The sequence below is a fragment of the Odontomachus brunneus genome, unplaced genomic scaffold, assembly GCF_010583005.1.
Source record: "Odontomachus brunneus isolate Ranch 3 - 2012 unplaced genomic scaffold, Obru_v1 Obru_scaffold_064, whole genome shotgun sequence".
NCBI classification, from domain to species: domain Eukaryota; kingdom Metazoa; phylum Arthropoda; class Insecta; order Hymenoptera; family Formicidae; genus Odontomachus; species Odontomachus brunneus.
The window spans coordinates 453,259-471,494 of NW_022639514.1; the positions used below are offsets into that span (position 1 = coordinate 453,259).

The 18,236-nt window shown below is 43.7% G+C and overlaps 1 protein-coding gene across 1 annotated transcript; it reads left to right on the top strand.

The window, feature by feature from the left end:
- Positions 1–1,799: 1,799 nt before the first annotated feature.
- On the top strand, positions 1,800–18,236 carry LOC116846431 (histone-lysine N-methyltransferase trithorax). Its single transcript, XM_032820230.1, has 10 exons — positions 1,800–2,131; positions 2,943–4,386; positions 4,476–5,039; positions 5,125–5,558; positions 6,365–6,526; positions 6,641–7,036; positions 7,153–13,787; positions 13,975–14,137; positions 14,396–14,542; positions 15,201–18,236. Exons 1-10 carry the CDS (start codon positions 1,967–1,969, stop codon positions 15,372–15,374), a joined length of 10,284 nt encoding a protein of 3,427 aa, XP_032676121.1. The 5' UTR covers positions 1,800–1,966; the 3' UTR covers positions 15,375–18,236.

Genomic DNA, 18,236 nt, shown 5'->3' on the forward strand with positions numbered 1-18,236 from the left:
TTAAATTATGAGACTATTACCATATCTATTTTGGGTATTAATTATAAATGAAATGTTTAAAAAAATAAGTTGTATATAATCTTCATTTTATTATGTGACAGACCAGTAAATTTAATATTTGAAGTGTAAATGACCAGAAAATTCTATAGTTTCTAATTTCCCAGATAGCAGGATAACTTTTAACGACGTTTGTAACGTTTAACGACGTAAATAATGTATCAATGACATATTATTAATATTATAGACATCATTAAGACGTCATTAATACGTTATTTGACATCATCCTGCAATCTAAATTGTTTGGGAAACATCATTCATTTTGCATCAGAATTCTAAAAGGATTAAATAAAAATATAATTTTTTCTTAATTAATTTTTTAGCAAGCCGTATCTTTTTAAGGTGATCGTATCTCTTAATGCCGTATTTTTAATAACGTATAATCAAGGAAATCCCTCATTAATTTATTATTTATCGAATAAAATTATATTTTCTATAAATTTCTTTGACTATCTAAATAACAAATGTTAGTTTAAAACAAAGTTGAGATAAATATGTGTACACACAATATCACAAATATAAAAAGTATTGTTTTAAAACTTTTTTTATCAATATATTATTTATATACCAGTTAAATTAATACAAATGTAAAAGTAAAAAAAAAAGGATATATAAGTGTTTAAATGTGTGTATATGTATATATATTTCAAATATTATTATAAATTATGAACATACATCGCTATATTTTCAAAACAAAACGATCCACAATTTTTAAATTTATTTTCAAAATATTTCAATATGTGATACACTTCATATCCGACATAATACAAAAATATTATATCAACATTAAACTTAAGAATCTTTTAATTATGTTGCTAAAGATAGTAGTAGTGTTATCACATGACATGTTACTTTTCGAGACTTTTAATAAACCTTAAATCCAAATATTAATACAAAGTTTTCTCTCTTAATTCGAAGTTACCTTTAATTAAATTAATATCATTTTAATGTCTATCAAAATATAACTACCTTACCATTTTAAGCTAACATTTTAGTATTAGTATTAGTATTAGTAGTATTAACGTGCTGCTCTCTGCGTGCGCGTGTGATTACTACACACTGTATTTTAACGCAAAAAAATGCAATTTGCTGAGATATTATAGCAATATTTTAGTAATAACATTAACTTTTTTTAGTGCTACGTGGGATATATTGTACATAAAAATTTATTTGCTTTTTAATATATATTTTAACTATTTATTTAAAAAATTTTAAATATTTAATTTTATTTAAGAACAGATTCGCAAAATCGAGTCTGATAAGTCTATTATGAAATTTTGAATGATATAAATTTACACGAAAATGCACTGACGAGAAAAGTGAAAAAAATTTATATGTAAAGATTTTTAAATATAATTATTTCAAATTTTACGCCATCTTTTTAACATATTGTATTCTCTTTTAAATAGCATTCATAGGTTACTTATTGTCATAGATAACTTCTTACACATACTTTATGTTATCTACATATAGCCATGGAATACCATAATTGACGCGTAAACGCCCAACCCTGGCGCTTCGGGCCGGCTGTGTCCGATTTTTCAGCGGACGAAAAGGCGTCGCGTCAGCGAAGGCCGCGTCCCATGCGCAACGTGCACGAGCGTGCCACGGCGTAGCCCGCCTTGGTAAACCAGGCTCTCTCTGTTTGAGAAGTACGCGCGTATTTCGCGGCCGCGGCCGAGCGTGGCCGAGCACAGCCGACGACGGCCGAGCAGGCAGCAGCCCGAGAGCGGCCACACTACGCGATTGTGTGTGCGCGCGCGCGCGTCCGTGTGCGTTGGAGAGCGTACGTTGGTGTATAGTATACGCGAGAGAGTCGGTGCGCCTCTCGGCCGTGGGCACAAATCGCGAGTAAAATGGAAGCGGAATTTCGCTGCGAGGTTGAGGTCGGCCGTTGAGCACAGTGAACATGGGAAGGTCCAAGTTTCCCGGCAAGCCGCCGAAAACGGCCACCAGGAAACGGATCAAGGTGCTCGGCCAACCCGAGGTAGTGCAGAACGATCCGGTAACCGTTGCCGAGAACATCTACTACGGACTTTCCCTGTTCAACGAAACATTCGGTGACAACGAGAAGGTGAGGGGAAAAAATGCCGTGTCGGCGCGGCCGCACGTCGTCATTGTCGTGCGCCGTTGTTACCATTGTGATAAAATCGCCGTTGCTCTTGCCGTCAACGTCGCCGTCGCTGTCGCCGTTGTCGAAGAGGCCTCGCGACCATCGACGGCGTCGCGTCGTCATGCGACGCGATGCAACGCGTCTCGCCGCAACCATCCGCTCCCGCGTGTTGTCCCGCCGTGCGGATACATACGGCGACCCGGAGCCACGATGCGCGAGCTCAACAGCTTCGAAGCCGTGTATCGTGTGGGTTAACCTAACGGCGGGACATTGGCGGCCGCGGAATGGCAGGTGTATTCGCGCACTCATTCGCCTGCCAAGGATGCTCTGCCTCTCGAATGAAAACTACCTTTATTTTCGTATATTGCTGTTCAGCAGTGGTGTAATCTGTGTCTATTTGTTTGGAGCCATTGACATTTTTCACTCTTTATTACTGGATACTGTCAGTAAGGCATATCTGTAAATTCTTGCTCCGCAGCTCACTTGTGAGAGAATACAGAACTGGCAATTTTCAAGAGCAAGAACTTATAGGAAGCTTATAGGAAGTTGTCACACAAAAATATTCAGTATAACTTAGAATCACTTGTTTGTTTACCTTTGCAAGTTTTATTTTAGTAGTTTGTATATTTGCTATATATGATATATATTTTATTAGCTTATCACAATATAACCTGTGTGACACTTGTAATATATATATATATATATGAACACAAGTGATATATATTAATTATTGAGCCATTTCTGTCAACTAATATGGATGTTTCTTCCCCAGGAACATCCACCGTTCCATGGGTTCAGCACTAAGGAAGCTAATCTTTCTGCGTCTTATATAAAAACACAACAACACAATGCAGAGGAGAGCAGCAGCAAATTGCCCTCAGATACAGTCGAAGATCCTGCACCACAGTCGAGCACAAAGAAGGATAACATTGATGCTAAGAATTCTCCCTCTGACACCGACAAAAGCACAGAGAAGCTCAACAATGGGAGTTCAGAACAGGTGGAGGACAGCACGAGTGCAGCTGCAGCCTTGTTGATTACCAAGCAACCTCCAAAAATTCACAAGGCTAAGAATCGTAGGAGTTGCAAGAATATCAAATTTTCCAATTACCTGAAGAGTCCAGTGCTAAAGTCAGTGAACAACATCTTGGATCAGCATCAACGAACCAGGCAGTTGCGTAACAGCACTGCAAAGCGTTTGTTACAAAGGGCAAAATCTAATGGGAGTAACACGCGTAACCTAGTGGTGCAACCTGGGGAGAAGGCCAGCACAGTGAGGAAATTTGTTTTGCCCGTTCGCAGTGTGCACTCATCGAGGGTTATAAAGCCAAATAAGAGATTCATTGAGGAATTGGAAGAAGTTAATGGTACAGAGCACAGTGAGAACGAGATCGGCGTACACGTGAAGAAGGCCAAATTCAATTCGGACAAACTCTGCAGCCAGGAATCAAAATTAAAGGGAGACGAGGCTGGCAAGTGTACAAAAGTGAAAGACAAAGAGACGCGGGGCAAGCCGAAAAAAGCAATACAGAGTGCAGACGTTGACGACCAAGTTGCGACTCAGCAAACGAAGGGCACAGAAAAAATCGCAAGTTCTGTACAAAACGCACTAATATCAAAAGTCACTCATAGAGAAATAAAGAAATCTCATACCGTATCGTGTAAGAATAAAGTATCAAACGACACATCTGACAATTCCAATAGCAATCAGGAGTGCTCACAGAATCCGAGCAAAGCGGCACAAAACGTAAAATCAACAGTTCCCAGAAATCAGAAGCAGATTTCTATTCCTACAAAAGTTCTTCCTGATTCCAATGTTCCAAACTTCGAGTCTTCCAGGGTTCAGACCAGATCAGGAACTCAATGCGAGGTGGCGACCGATGTGAGTAATCAAGCGAGCTCCGAAAGTGGTGCAGGATTGACGGAAGGTGGCTGTGCGAAAAACGACGATCAGCCTGAGAGCGCTGACAAGACTGTGGTGCATACATTGGACAATTTCGAGACAGAGAGCAATCTATCTGAGAGCGAGAGTGAGCATAGCAATCACACAGAAGATGAGCAATCCGAGTTTAGTGGTATGAAACTGAACGGTGGTAAAGTTATTCTAAGAAAAGCGAGATTAAAGTTGGATAATAAGTGCTTAACTGGAACGGAAGGACCATTCTCAACGACGAGCACTAGCAATACCATGGGAGGAGGAGGAGGTACCAATTTAGGTGATACACTCATTCTTCATTTTATTCATTTTATTAATTTGTGATTCGATAATATTACTAATCTCTTGTTAAATATTTAAAAATTTCAGGATTAACAGGAACTATAAAATGTGGTGTTTGTGGTGCCGTGCGATTTTATCGATTCGTTAAACAGGCGCGCAAGTTCGGCATTCACAGTTGCGAGTCTTGCCGAAAGTTTATTAGCAAGATGATCAAACGTCAAACTTGCGCCAAATCCTCAAACAACGTTCTTCCTATTCTCCAGTGTCATAAGGGCGACGGTCTGTGCTTGGTTCCGCCTGTTGTGAGGAGTCAGCAATGGAACCTCATGAGATGCGTTTATAAGGCTAGATGTCCGGCTTGTTGGCTGAAGATGTGTTTGAAATGTTACAACATTCCATCCGCCCTGAAGACAGGCTTAAACACATTGTTACCGCCGATAATGAGAGATCCTTTGAGTATTTCCATGCCACTCGGTCAAGACGAAGACTGTCAGGGTCAGAAGTTAGGTTCGTCTAAGCTCAGCTGGCCTGCGGAAGATAGCTCTGAAAGGAATTTGTTTAAATCCGCTACGAGTTGGAAAAACTTCGGGATGGGACAAAAGATGAGTTATCAGGGTACCGGAGGCTTTCTGTATACAAAGATAGACAAGTGTAAGACAATATTGACTCACATATATTTCTTCTCGTAGGTAGCATTTTTATTTGAATTCGTATAACACGATGTTTTCTGTTGCAGTCGACTCCTCAATGAGCATATCGCCCAACAAGAAAAGGAGAAAAAACAATAGGATTAAAGTGAGAAAGAAAATTAAAAGTCCCGCGCTCACCTTGTCGACCGGGAACCAGTGTCCACAGCCTCTTCGGCAGAGGCTCGAATTGAAGGGGCCGAGAGTCAAGCATGTTTGTCGAAGTGCTAGTGTTGCTCTTGGCCAACCCATTGCGACTTTTCCCGCCGCAGATGCAAAAGAAGACAACGAACACGGCAAGAACATTCCAAAGACGGCGAAGGAAACCGAGAAAGCAGAGAAGAAAGACGATGTCGCGAAAGAAAAAGAAGCGCAGAAGCATGTAGAGGATAGTAGTTTAAGTCTTAACGTTAACGTAACGCAACCATCTCATCCGAGAAGAGGAAAGCCGCAACAGAGTGTATCAACGTCGCACTTTCCAGTGGTAAGACTTTCAAAAACAATCTGTGGCACAAAAGTTGCATGTCATAACCGTATATTTAATCGTGTATAAAGTTGAGCGTTTCACGTAAATTATGACATATTGTTTACGTCTAGACAATATAAACTACATATATGACATGTCATCTATATAAATAATGTTATCTATAGATTTGATACAATTACATTTAATAGATCTATGTGTGAAATAGATGTGTGTCATTTATAAAAAACGTACAGCTTGCTCAAAACTTATTTAAGAAAAGTTTATATTGTCCCTTTAGAATTCTGAAACTTATTATGAACGTTGTTTCCTAAACAAATTGGAGTTTCCACAGAATTCTCTGATTACATACCTTCAGAGTCGAATCTACCAATATATATATGTCATATAATAAGATGAGAATTTCACATAATTTATATCTTTTAAATTTTAAATATTATATTTATAATCAATATCTAAAATAGATATGTGATATAATTGTCTTATAACTTAATTCTCTTATACTTAAATATAATATGCAATATTCTTACATAGCCTACATTGTTTACATGAAAAAAATCGTATGTATCATCACGTAGACGATATATAAATAACCATATAAACAACATAATCTTGAGATATACGACACAACCTTGATGCACACAATAATCTGTCCTTTATAGCCATAATAAGTTAAACTGCCTATGTTTCAAACGATATATACTTGAAACTTTGTGGAGAAGAGAAAAAATAGGAAGATTGCAGAGCAATTCAGACAATGCAGGCATTAAGAATGCACCTAATGTAACTGATATATCTTTTCACAGATGTCCAAAGCAGTTACGGACACCCTGTACACAGTCTCCATAGATTTCTGGGAACAATATGATCCTTCAGAAGTCGGAGCGAAGGGTTTTGCTCTTATTGGTTCTGAGCTATTTCACATACCTGCCATTTGCTATCTGTGTGGAAGTGCCGGTAAAGAGCCGGTAAGTAAATACAGCCGATACATCGGTCATAGGATATGCGTGAGCAATACATAATAATACATAGCACCGTTGCGTACCATCGAGAGCTATCAACATAACGATCGTTCTTTGCAGTTGATCCACTGTCAGTGCTGTTGCGAGCCATACCACGCCTTCTGTTTGGAACCCAGTGAATGGAATGCTTGCGCCCAGCCAAACTGGTGTTGTCCCCGGTGTACGATATGTCAATCCTGCCATCTTAGATCCGGCCCGAAACTGTCCTGCATTCGTTGTCGTCAGTCCTTTCACCATTCGTGTTTGTCAAAGTCTGGTGTCAGTTCGAGACTGTACAGTCCCGATCGACCGTATGTTTGCCAGAGCTGCATTAAATGTAAGAGCTGCGGTAGCGAAGGCGTCAACGTCCACGTGGGCAATTTACCTCTATGCTCCATGTGCTTTAAATTAAGACAACAAGGAAATTATTGTCCTTTATGTCAGAGGTGTTACAACGAAAACGATTTCGATACGAAGGTGAGTACACGCGTGCTTTGCATTCTCCAACGTAGACATCTTCGTCGTTCTTTATCTCGATATCTGGAAATTATCTCGCGTATTCGTGTATTACAATATTGCGTGTATTCTTTCAGATGATGGAATGTGGTGAGTGTTCCTGTTGGGTGCACGCCCGTTGTGAAGGTCTTTCCGATGAACGTTACCAGATACTCAGCTACTTGCCCGACTCGATTGAATTCACATGCAGCCAATGCTCTTCCAACTCAAATTCCTCCGTCTGGAGGAATGCCATAGAGGCGGAACTAAAGGCGGGTTTTATCAGTGTCATCAAAGCCTTGAGCAAAAACCGCAAGGTGTGCGCAGCCCTGAAGTGGAGTCCCCGAAAAGAATGTCTCTGCAGACCGCTCTCGAGTGTGAGAAAACTCGAATTTCCCGAGGACAGGAGCGAGACAGGCTGCACAAGGGAGAACGAGGATTCAGAAGAGTCCAACAGCGACAAGTTCGCGGACACCGACGCGAGCTCGGCTACCTGTAAGGACGGTACAAATAAACCCGACTCGGAAGAACAATCGACGGACGGTCCCGCCAGGAAAGGTCTGCGACGGCTACGGCAAAAATTTCATCTGAGAGAATGTTCAGTCCGAGTAAAGAACTGTATTCCAAAGGACTCGCAAGACAACGAGAGGAAAGACTGGACGAGCCAGGAATCCTCGACTGCCCCGAGCAGCGATGTCACGGAATGCCATTGTTCTGAACAGCAGATCATCGTGAGACCTTCGCCCACGTTGATGTCCGTGAAACGCAAAGTTAACGGCAACGAATACAAGTCATTGTCGCAGTTTCACTGTGATATGGAGCACGTTATCAATCGCAGCGGCACCAAGGGTCTCACGGAGACTTACCACGATATCTTGCAAGAAGTCTTTCCCTGGTTCACTCCAAAAGACTTCAAGAGCGGCAACGACGAGTGCGATGTGTCACCGTCTGTCAAGAACTCGTGCAAAGATACCGCCCTAACGACCAAATTCGACGACCCCATTCTGGAGGCGTGGAAAGAGGAACTGATGAAGGCGCCGAAAGCGATTGCTGCGAAAACAGCGAATTTGTACAATCTCCACGTCGAGGACAGCAGGTCATGTTGCTTGTGCAAGGGCTTGGGCGACGGCCAAGAGACGAAGGAAGGCAGACTGCTGTATTGCGGACAGAACGAGTGGGTGCACGCGAATTGTGCATTGTGGTCCAATGAGGTATTCGAGGAGATTGACGGATCATTGCAGAACGTTCACAGTGCCATCTCGCGCGGTCGTTTGATCCGCTGCACCGAGTGTGGTAAGAAGGGCGCGAGCATTGGTTGCTGCGCGAAAAACTGCAGCAATACCTTTCACTTTCCGTGCGCGAGGAACATCGCACTTGACTTCAACGACGATAAGACAGTATTTTGCGCCGCGCATTCAAACCACAATGGGCACAAGCCATTGCAAAACGAGAATGAATTCAGCTTGAAGCGATCGGTGTACGTAGAGCTGGATCGTAAGAAGAAGAAGCATGCAGAGCCCAATAAAGTCAAGGTGATGATAGGTTCTCTGATGATCGACTGCTTGGGCACCATCGTTCCCGAGTTTTCCGACACGACCGAGAAAATAATACCATGTGACTACAAATGCTCCAGGCTCTACTGGTCCACGGTGAATCCTTACAAGATTGTGCGATATTATATCAGGACCTATGTGCAGGTGCACATGCCGGACGTTTCATGCGATATGGAGAACAACATCACCATCGATCACACTAAAGAGCAAGAGAAAGAAGAGACGCCAGTAGACGCGCAAAAAGTGGAGTTTCTAGCCGTAAAACAAACTCTAGACACACTGATTGACATCGTATGCAATAAGGAGGTCGACGAAAATCTGGCAGAGCAGAATAACACAGATATTCTGCCACCAGAGCTAAAGGAAGCTATATTCGAGGATTTGCCGCACGACTTATTGGACGGTATCTCCATGCAGGACATCTTTCCGAAAATGTCGTACGAGGATTTTTTAGCCATGGACTTGAAGAATGACGGCTCCTTCACCGCAGATCTGTTCAAAGATGATATGTTGCCGTCGGAGGTTGAGGAGGCGATCAAGCCGCCGGAGAGCAAGATCTCGAAGATGGATTCGTCTTTGCTAGAACTCGGGCCGCATAACGATCTTTGGGTACGGCTAGAGACGAAAACCGCAGTGCAGGATCTCATGGACGATCTGTTCAATTCGAAAGGCCAAAAACGCGGCGGCAGAGAGCTGAAGCGCTCCAAGTCCGAAGTGATGTCGAACAATCCGTTGATCGTCGGCGGTCACCAGCGGCACCATCAGCGCTCCTGCAGTCTTACCTGGAGCTGCAAATTGGACAACAGTTACGGTGCCAGCTTAAAGAGGCGGAAGATACCGCGTAATCCATCCAGCACCAAATCCAACGAGACCGGCCTTATCGTTCTGGACACGCAGAACGAACGCACATCCATGTTCCACGAACTAAGGCTCCCGGAGAGCATTATGGTCACTGTGGGTCGCGGAAACACTCCCAATATACTTTCTGATTCGGTGCGTGAGCTAAAATACTGTATCGAGGACTCGAGCGCACTCAATCGCCGTATGTTACCAACTCGTGACGACGCGAAGGAGCACAAAAGGCTGTTCTGGCATCCGAGGCAGCAGCAACCGCGAATACTGCAAGTGGACGGGCCAGCGGACGCAAGCAGCGCCAGTGAGTGCAGTTCACCAGAGTACAACGCCGAGGAGAAGAGTAGTACGACTAGTCTGCGTACATCCGAGGAGTCGTTGTCGATCCCACAATTGGACGGTATCAACGACGAACATTCGTCCGACGCAAACGAGTCAGTCACCGAAAAGGATTCCTTCTTGCACGCGCGCTTTTCCAATTTCTTACAACCAAAACGTATCTTCGGCTTCGTCAGGTCGCATATGTCCAACTGCGACAAGTCGAAATCGAAGAGTAATAACGCCAGTCTAGTCGTGAGCGCGCCTGCGAAATGCACTCCTCACAAGACAGCGAGTCCGTTTAAGGAGAAGAGCGTCCTCAAATTGAATCTGCCGCAGATCCCACAGTTGGACGGCGCGGATGACATCTCGAGCGACGACGAGTGCGGCGTCTCGTCGCAGCAGCACACGGCGATGCGCGATAACAAGCTGACACGTGTCCAGTACGAGTCGACACCGTTCGAACATCACATCGACCGGCCGGTCACCTGCAAGAGATGTTGCTGCACATATCGCACGCAAGATAGCTACAACCGGCATTTGACCAACTGCGACATCATAATTACCAGCGACAGCGACTCGGAGACCATGGACAACAAGTTAGCATCGTCGCCGGACTCGAGGTTCTCCCCTAGCAACGGTTCGGTGTCGCCACAGTTCATCACGCTGTCGCCGTCCGAAGGTCATACTTTATCGACCGACTATACGGATATTCAAGCGACCTCACCGATCGAGGCGTCGGTGCCATCGCCTCACCCGAGTATCCAGATCGAGCCAATTGCACAAGCTATCATCACTCCGCAGATCCGTGCTCACGCCACGCACGTGGAGACCGTTCACCAGACAGTATTAGCGTCCAACGACGTAATCGTGCAGACGCAATACACGCGCAGGACTACCACCCTGCCAAACCGAGCAGTATTACCGCAAGAGAGCACGGTACAGATCACCGAGATCACCACGGATCCGTCATCCGTTTCCAGCGATTCCACTGTCGCGCACAACAATATGGTGAATACGCCGATGAGTTCTCCGGACAGCACGCAAACCGTCCCCACGCCGGAGATGTCGCCCACCTTCTCGTCCACGGGCGTGCAAACCGCACGTGACTCGTCTTCGCTGACGTCGTCGTCGTCATCGTCGACATCGTCATCGCAGATGAACGCGTCGCAGATTAACCGCGCTGCCTCCAAATCCAAGAGCCCACGTGTGCCCAAGCCTCGTGCTAAGAGCGTAAAGTCGCACATCGTGAAGAATGTCGTGCAACCGCCTAATACCACCCACGCGAGGTACCAGCCAGTGCAGAGTAGCGCACCGGTTATCCAGTTGGCGCAGCAAACGCAGAGACCGACTGTGATTCTCCAGCAAGTGGCGTCTCCCGGAATCGTATCGGCATATGTAGAGACACTGCAACAACAGTCAGGTCAGAATTTGCAGTATATCACGACGATCGGTGGTCAGCACGAGTCTAGTTTCAAGCCTCAGTTCATTACCACTAATCACCTAGTGCCTGGCACTTACATACAAGCGTCGTCTGACAATCTGCTGGCACTGCAGAACGGAGGCGGTATATCGATACTGCCTAGCGTGCAGATCGCGCAGACACAGCCAACGACGGTATTGGGCACCATCATACAGCAGCAACCAGGCGCCGCGATTCAGTGCGGTGTCATATCGTCAGAACAGTTACTGCTGAGCTCCACTCCCACTCTGGAAATGTTCACCGATCCGACTGGCGGCATGTTTGTGTCGAACCAGCCGATGTACTACGGCTTGGAAACGATCGTTAGCAACACCGTGATGTCGTCCAGCCAGTTCATGGCAGGCGCGGTACCGCAGGTGTTGGCCAGCAGTTACCAGACTACCACACAGGTGTTCCAGGCGTCCAAGCTGATGGAGCCGATTGTGGACGTGCAGGCTGTATCCGGTATGCCGACGGTCACGGCGGTGCAAGCTGTGCAGAACGTAGCGGGTGTACCGACAAATGTGCCCAGTGTGCAGAACGTACCAGGTGTACCCAACATTGCCGGTGTACCTACAAACGTTGCGAGCGTGAGCAGTGTGCCTAGTGTGCCAGCAGTACCTGGCGGTTACGTAGTGGTGAATCAACCAGCACCACCACCACCACCACCACCACCACCAGCAGCAGCAGCAGCAGCAGCAGCAGCGATGGCGACAACAGCAGTAGCAACACCATTACCAACACCAGTAGCAGCAACAACAACACCGGTACCGACACCAGCACCGGTATCGGTACAGCCACTTCCACCGCCTCCACCAGCACAAGCACCAGCATTACCGATGGAACCGACAGCTCCGCAGATAAACATCTCCTCCACTGCCTTCGGTTCTATCGCGTGCAACATCGTGTCGCCAGCAGCAGCTCCTTGTCAGAACGTCGTAGCGAAGCCAATGATGTCGATCCAAGTGGCGGACGTGTGCTCGTCCGACATGCATAATGGCGCTGCGACAGCGACGTCGGTAAGAGTATCGACGTCACCTAAACTGTCGCCACACACGATGCCACCGATGATCCCTCGAGTGGCCGTGCGACCCAGTCCAGTCGTGCACTCGGTCGCTCAGGTAAATCACGGTTCTTGGAAGATCACCGAGCCGTTGTTCGGCACGGAGCAACCGATGAGCAACAGTGTGCGGCCATACTTTGACTCGAAACACGTGTCGGAGAACACCAGTATGATCAAGTCCAGCATCTCGTCGTCCAAGATACCGCCTTTGCCGAACCATTGTATCGCCCAGAGGAGTCTGGTCGTGAACAAGTCGCATCATGACGCGAACAAGAGTTACAGCAGCGGCACAGCGGCAACGTCAAACTGCGTCAGCGTGAATGTTAACAATATCAACTGTCATCCAGTAGTTGTCAATAATTCCAACGCGCAGAACAAAATCTCGATGCCGACGAGCAACAGCACGCCTACCAGTCGGCCAATGAATAGGGTACTACCAATGCAGGCAGTCACGCCGAAGCAGGATCCGACGAAGGCCGCACAAAAGGATGACATCGCAATGATCGAGGAGCCGACGAAGCCGGTGATCAAGCCAGCCGAACCAGAGATCACGAATAAAAAGGAGATCGTCGGGGAGATCGTTGAAGAGACTATGAAGAAGCCTGAACCCACGCTCAATCTCAGCGACGGCATCAAACTGAATACGGAGACCATAGAGAAGGTGAAAGAGAATCTCAAGCTGGAGCTCGACAAAGAGAAGCTGCAAAACACGTCGTTGAAGATAGTGTTGCAGAAGCAACTGCAAGACGGCTCGTACAAGATCACGCGCAACATGAAGGCGGTCACGCAAAATAAGAAAACGCCGCAGGTAACCTCCGTAGAAATACTGCCGTCGAAGCAGGTACCGCAGATCGCGTCACTGCAATTGTTACCGATCAAAACATTCACGCTCAAGGCCAACAAAATCGAGGATAAAGTGAAGCCGGCCATAGACACGAAAGTAAACATACTCAAGGCAAGGACGCCACCGGTCGCTGTAAAAAAGCCCAGGATCTTGGCGAAGTCCATCAGATCGGTGCGAAATAATCCGCAGCCGAGTTCGCAGATGCAAAAGAACTGTTCGAGAGGACCGACACTGATGTATGAGATCAAGTCGCAGGACGGTTTCACTCATACAGCCTCGTCAATGGCTGAAGTCTGGGAGACGGTATTCCAGGCGGTGCAGAACGCTCGTAAAGCGCACAATCTACCGCCATTGCCTCACAATCCACTGCTGGAGGGTCTCGGTCTGGAGAACAACGCAACTGTTTACTTGGTCGAGCAATTACCGAGTGTGAACAGATGCACCAAGTACAAACCTAAATTCCACACGCCGACGCCACCGAAACCCGGTGAGATAGAGAACGAATTACCAGCAGCGTCCGACAACGGGGCGGCGCGGGCAGAACCTTTCAAGAACAGGAAAGTGCACGACATGTTTAGTTGGCTGGCGTCACGGCACAGACAACAGCCGAAGATGATCGCTATATCCGAGGCGGAGTCCAGGTAAAATTTAGATCAAGTTGTAAGTTATCTGAAAATTATTGGAAGTATTTTCTACTATAAATTGTTTAGTTGATTTGAAACAAATTTTTATGCCAAAGTATTCAGTTTTTTTAGATACAAGTGTCGAATAATACTAATGTTTATGTAACGGTGATATTTTTTGGTGAATACTACGTTTCTTTTCCAGGCGAGTCACAAGCACCAATTTGCCCATGGCGATGCGCTTTAGAATACTTAAAGAAACATCAAAAGAATCTGTCGGTGTGTACCACTCTCACATACACGGTCGAGGTCTGTTTTGCCTACGTGATATCGAGGCTGGTGAGATGGTCATTGAATATGCTGGCGAGGTAAGTGGCGAACGATCGTTCGAGAACTGTTCGAAATAGCGGAAAAATTATCATATTGCCTTACTTATTAAGGTCTTTGCAGAATGTCAGGCAATTGGCAATAAGAACAGGAAGGGAATAGGAATTCGGATTGGTCAATTATTTCTATTCCCTATTCCTATTGGCTAATGCCTATTTCTATTGCCCGTAATGCCTGGCATTATACAAGGGCCTTTACTAATACGTTTATTATTATTGTTGAAATTATTCTATCTCTAGGTTATTCGATCTTCTCTGACCGACAAGAGAGAAAAGTACTATGATAGCAAGAACATTGGCTGTTACATGTTCAAGATCGACGACCATCTTGTCGTTGACGCAACTATGAAAGGAAATGCAGCCAGATTTATCAATCATTCGTGCGAGGTATGATTTCTCTCCTCTTTCCCCTTCATATCATATATATGTATACATATTTTTCTTTTCGTTTAAAACTCTTGATTCTTCGCTGCGGAACTCTTGATCAATGACGTCATATATAAGTGAGGAAATATACTCTCAAAATTCTTGCAAAACACTTTGAAAGGCTCCTGGTTTCGCGCCGTAAAAGCGGCGAAAGCGAGAAAATACACGCTCAAAATTCTTGCAAAATACGTTGAAGTAAAAAGATACATACATAAAAATGGCAATTGATCGGGCAGATCTTTGAAACAGCTCAAAAGCTTTTCTATCGCTCTAACAATCAATAAATCATTGTAAAATCAACATGACATACATAACTTACCTTTTAAACCTATCTTTTTTCATGATTCTATCACGTTAATTTTACGTTAATTTATTGATTGTTAGAGCCAAAGAAAAGGACCATTTTATAAATCTGCTAGATCAATTGTAAGTATTATTTTCTAAACATTTTTTATCTCAACGTATTTTGTAAGAATTTTAAACGTATATTTTCTCGCTTCTGATGTTATAAATGAAGATGTCGAAGAAACAGAAGCTTTAAAGTTGATTAAACAATACAAAGTTCTTATAGTATAAGATAAAAGTTCTTATATTATAATAAAGGTTGTTTATGTTACAGCCAAACTGTTACTCGCGAGTGGTGGATATTCTTGGTAAGAAACACATATTGATTTTCGCTCTCCGCCGTATCACTCAAGGGGAGGAATTAACGTACGACTACAAATTCCCGTTCGAGGACATCAAGATCCCATGTACTTGCGGTTCCCGCAGATGTCGCAAATACCTCAATTGAGACTGCATATATACAGCTTATCCTAAGCAGCCGATCGACGACACAGAGATAAAATATGTGCTATAATTGCGCGCGCGCTTTCGAGAATAGGATTCGTTTTATTAAACGTTATTAATTTACTCATCATCAAACTATTTTCAGAGATTGCAGCTTTTTATTACTATGAAAGAGCATAGATTATACATTTTAAATATTAGAAGGCCAGAGTGTATAGTACGCGAAGCACGGCGATTGCGACCACGTTGTTTTAGACAGCTACGTTCGTGTAGTTGATTTAATAGGTAAAGAGGGAGAAGAAAGAGAGAGAGAGAGAGAACAAACGGAGGAATGGGGAGAGAGGGGGAAGGTATATGAGATGTATACCTTGTAGCAATAAACGATTCGAGCATGTCCCGCTTTCGTACCCGGCGAGTCGTGCGTGTACTAACGCGCTTTGAGACTTTTGAAAGTGTTACTTTATTCACGCCTGTGCTTTCTCGCACGACTTTTAGACTCTACCTATTATCTACTATTGAGGCTTAAGTGTACAAGTTATCTTACACTTTACACTAAATGCGAGGGGCTCATCGGTTCGTATGATTTTGATGCATCTTACGTCGACAAAGGTTTGTTGAGGGTTCGACCGAATTTGAGAAACTCTTCCCCCTATAGGTGAACGTGCTAAAACATATTAAAAATAGAACCTGTTTCGTGCGAAGCGACGCGTCGAGAAAGACCGCAAGTCTTCGACGTTCGTAGTTTGCGAGAGACCAATTGCGTTTCTCTCGAGTACCATGGAACAAAAATGACATGTAAGCGCATTGTACAAATGTCGAGCGGATGAATTTAATGCGCGATATAATTGTATATTTAAATGATTCGTGTAAATTTTTAAATTTAGTGTACAGTGTATGACTAACTTCGTGACATTTCACGTCTGCTGTGTAGGGCCAGATTTCAAGTGTTTTTGTAAAATATGTAATTGTTAGACTAGATATATCGTCTTTGATGTAAGTACAGCAAACTCGTTTTAACTTAAGTTAGGAATGTAGACATTAAGGAGAGAGAAAAGAAGAAAGAGGGAGAAGGGAAAGATAGAGAATGGCAAGAGAGAACAGTCTCCTATAACACAGGATATTGTTCGAAGGTGTACCTACTTTGGCAGACATTGATACGGTTTTTTCGTCTTATTAATTGAAACACGTAGCATCCGCGATGTGAGAGGATTATCTGGACACTTTCGTCTAAAGAGGAAAGATTTCGAACCGTACAACCGTGCAAAGGTGAACAGCGCCAGTTTGATATTTCCTTTTTTTCTGTATATTTTTAGATATATCGCACCTATATATTTGTACTTTCACCTTGCCAATATCACGATCATTGACTTTGTCAACGTCTGAGTTTTTAACGTTCGAACGAATTTAAATGACGAAATCTGCAAGACAGATCCGATATTTCTTTTAACTAGTATTCAATAGAGCCGCTAACATTTTTAACAACGATAATTTCGGATGAGCTTCTATCGCAAAGTCAGTTTGTTCATCCTGTCTGACGAGGTTTACGCATTGTTTGAGATAAACGTTTCCGGGGGCGTTCTCGGGAAACGTTTGTGATACTTTCCCATAGTGGGAAATATTAGAGATGCTTTTTATAGGAATATATTTTACATTTTTACGAATATATACATATACATATATATCATATATTCCGTACCAATATCCTTCCGTGAAGTCCAGTTTTGCCTTACTTTTAATGTACCTACGCTTCTACCCGGTGATAGATTTAGATGTACGTACGCAAATGATATTTTATATTTGGAACTAACACATACACACACACACATACACATACACACACAACCGCAAATGGCGCATCACGCGCCCCTTCGAGACCACTACGTATTTTAGCGCAATCAATCAATCAATCTCTGCCGAGGTGGTAGTCCCTTAAATTTTGGTGCTCCATGGACACCGTTAAGTGCACTTTTCATGAAAAAATGGCCTAGAGTAAGAGATAGTAGGTTGCAGTGCGCGGAAGTGTTTGATAATAATAAGAAATGCGTTATACGAAGAATATTGAACGCGAATTATTTAAAGAGGTAATATAAAGGGGTGAAGCGATGGCATGTGAAAAAAGCATTATTTGAGCACGCGAATGAACGCCAGTCGTGCTGCGATTTTAATCGGCCTGGTTTGGTACAAAGTGCGTCGTATGCTGAGTTGTAAAAAGTTACGAAAACGGGGGAAAATGGAAACTTGTTCTGGTCACGTGAAATTGCCATTTTTTTTTTTTTTTAGATATTTTGAATCTTTTTTTTTTTTTTATATTATAATTACCGATAATTAATAACTATTATTGGAAAATGAATATTGTTAATATAATGATAATTAATTTTAATCTGTACATGAAAAGTAATACGACTAGTAAGGGTGGTAATTTACTTGAAAATATAATAACGATGTTAGATATTTTATTGATATTTATTGATTACGGAGAACGGTATTAGGGTTGACGGAAAAAAAGTACTAACGTAAACCGAACAATTTAGAACCGGTGCACACACACGGTGGTCACACTGTTGATACAGACACAGAGATTAGGTTATTTCCGTTTTTCCGACGAGTATACGAGGAACGGTGTATCCTCGATTCGATTGCAGCTTCTGCAGATCATTACTCTATGAATATTGAAACTACTTTGGGCTTTACGAAGTGTATACTCTGCAAACACACACGTACACACAACCACTTCGTATCCCAACTTTTACAATCGCTACGTATTGTGATCGTAGGCAATAGGCTATCTATCATTATCCAATTTCATTTACACCCGTGTACAATCGTGACTTTATGTACACTCGTGAATAGACTCAAATTTTCAGCA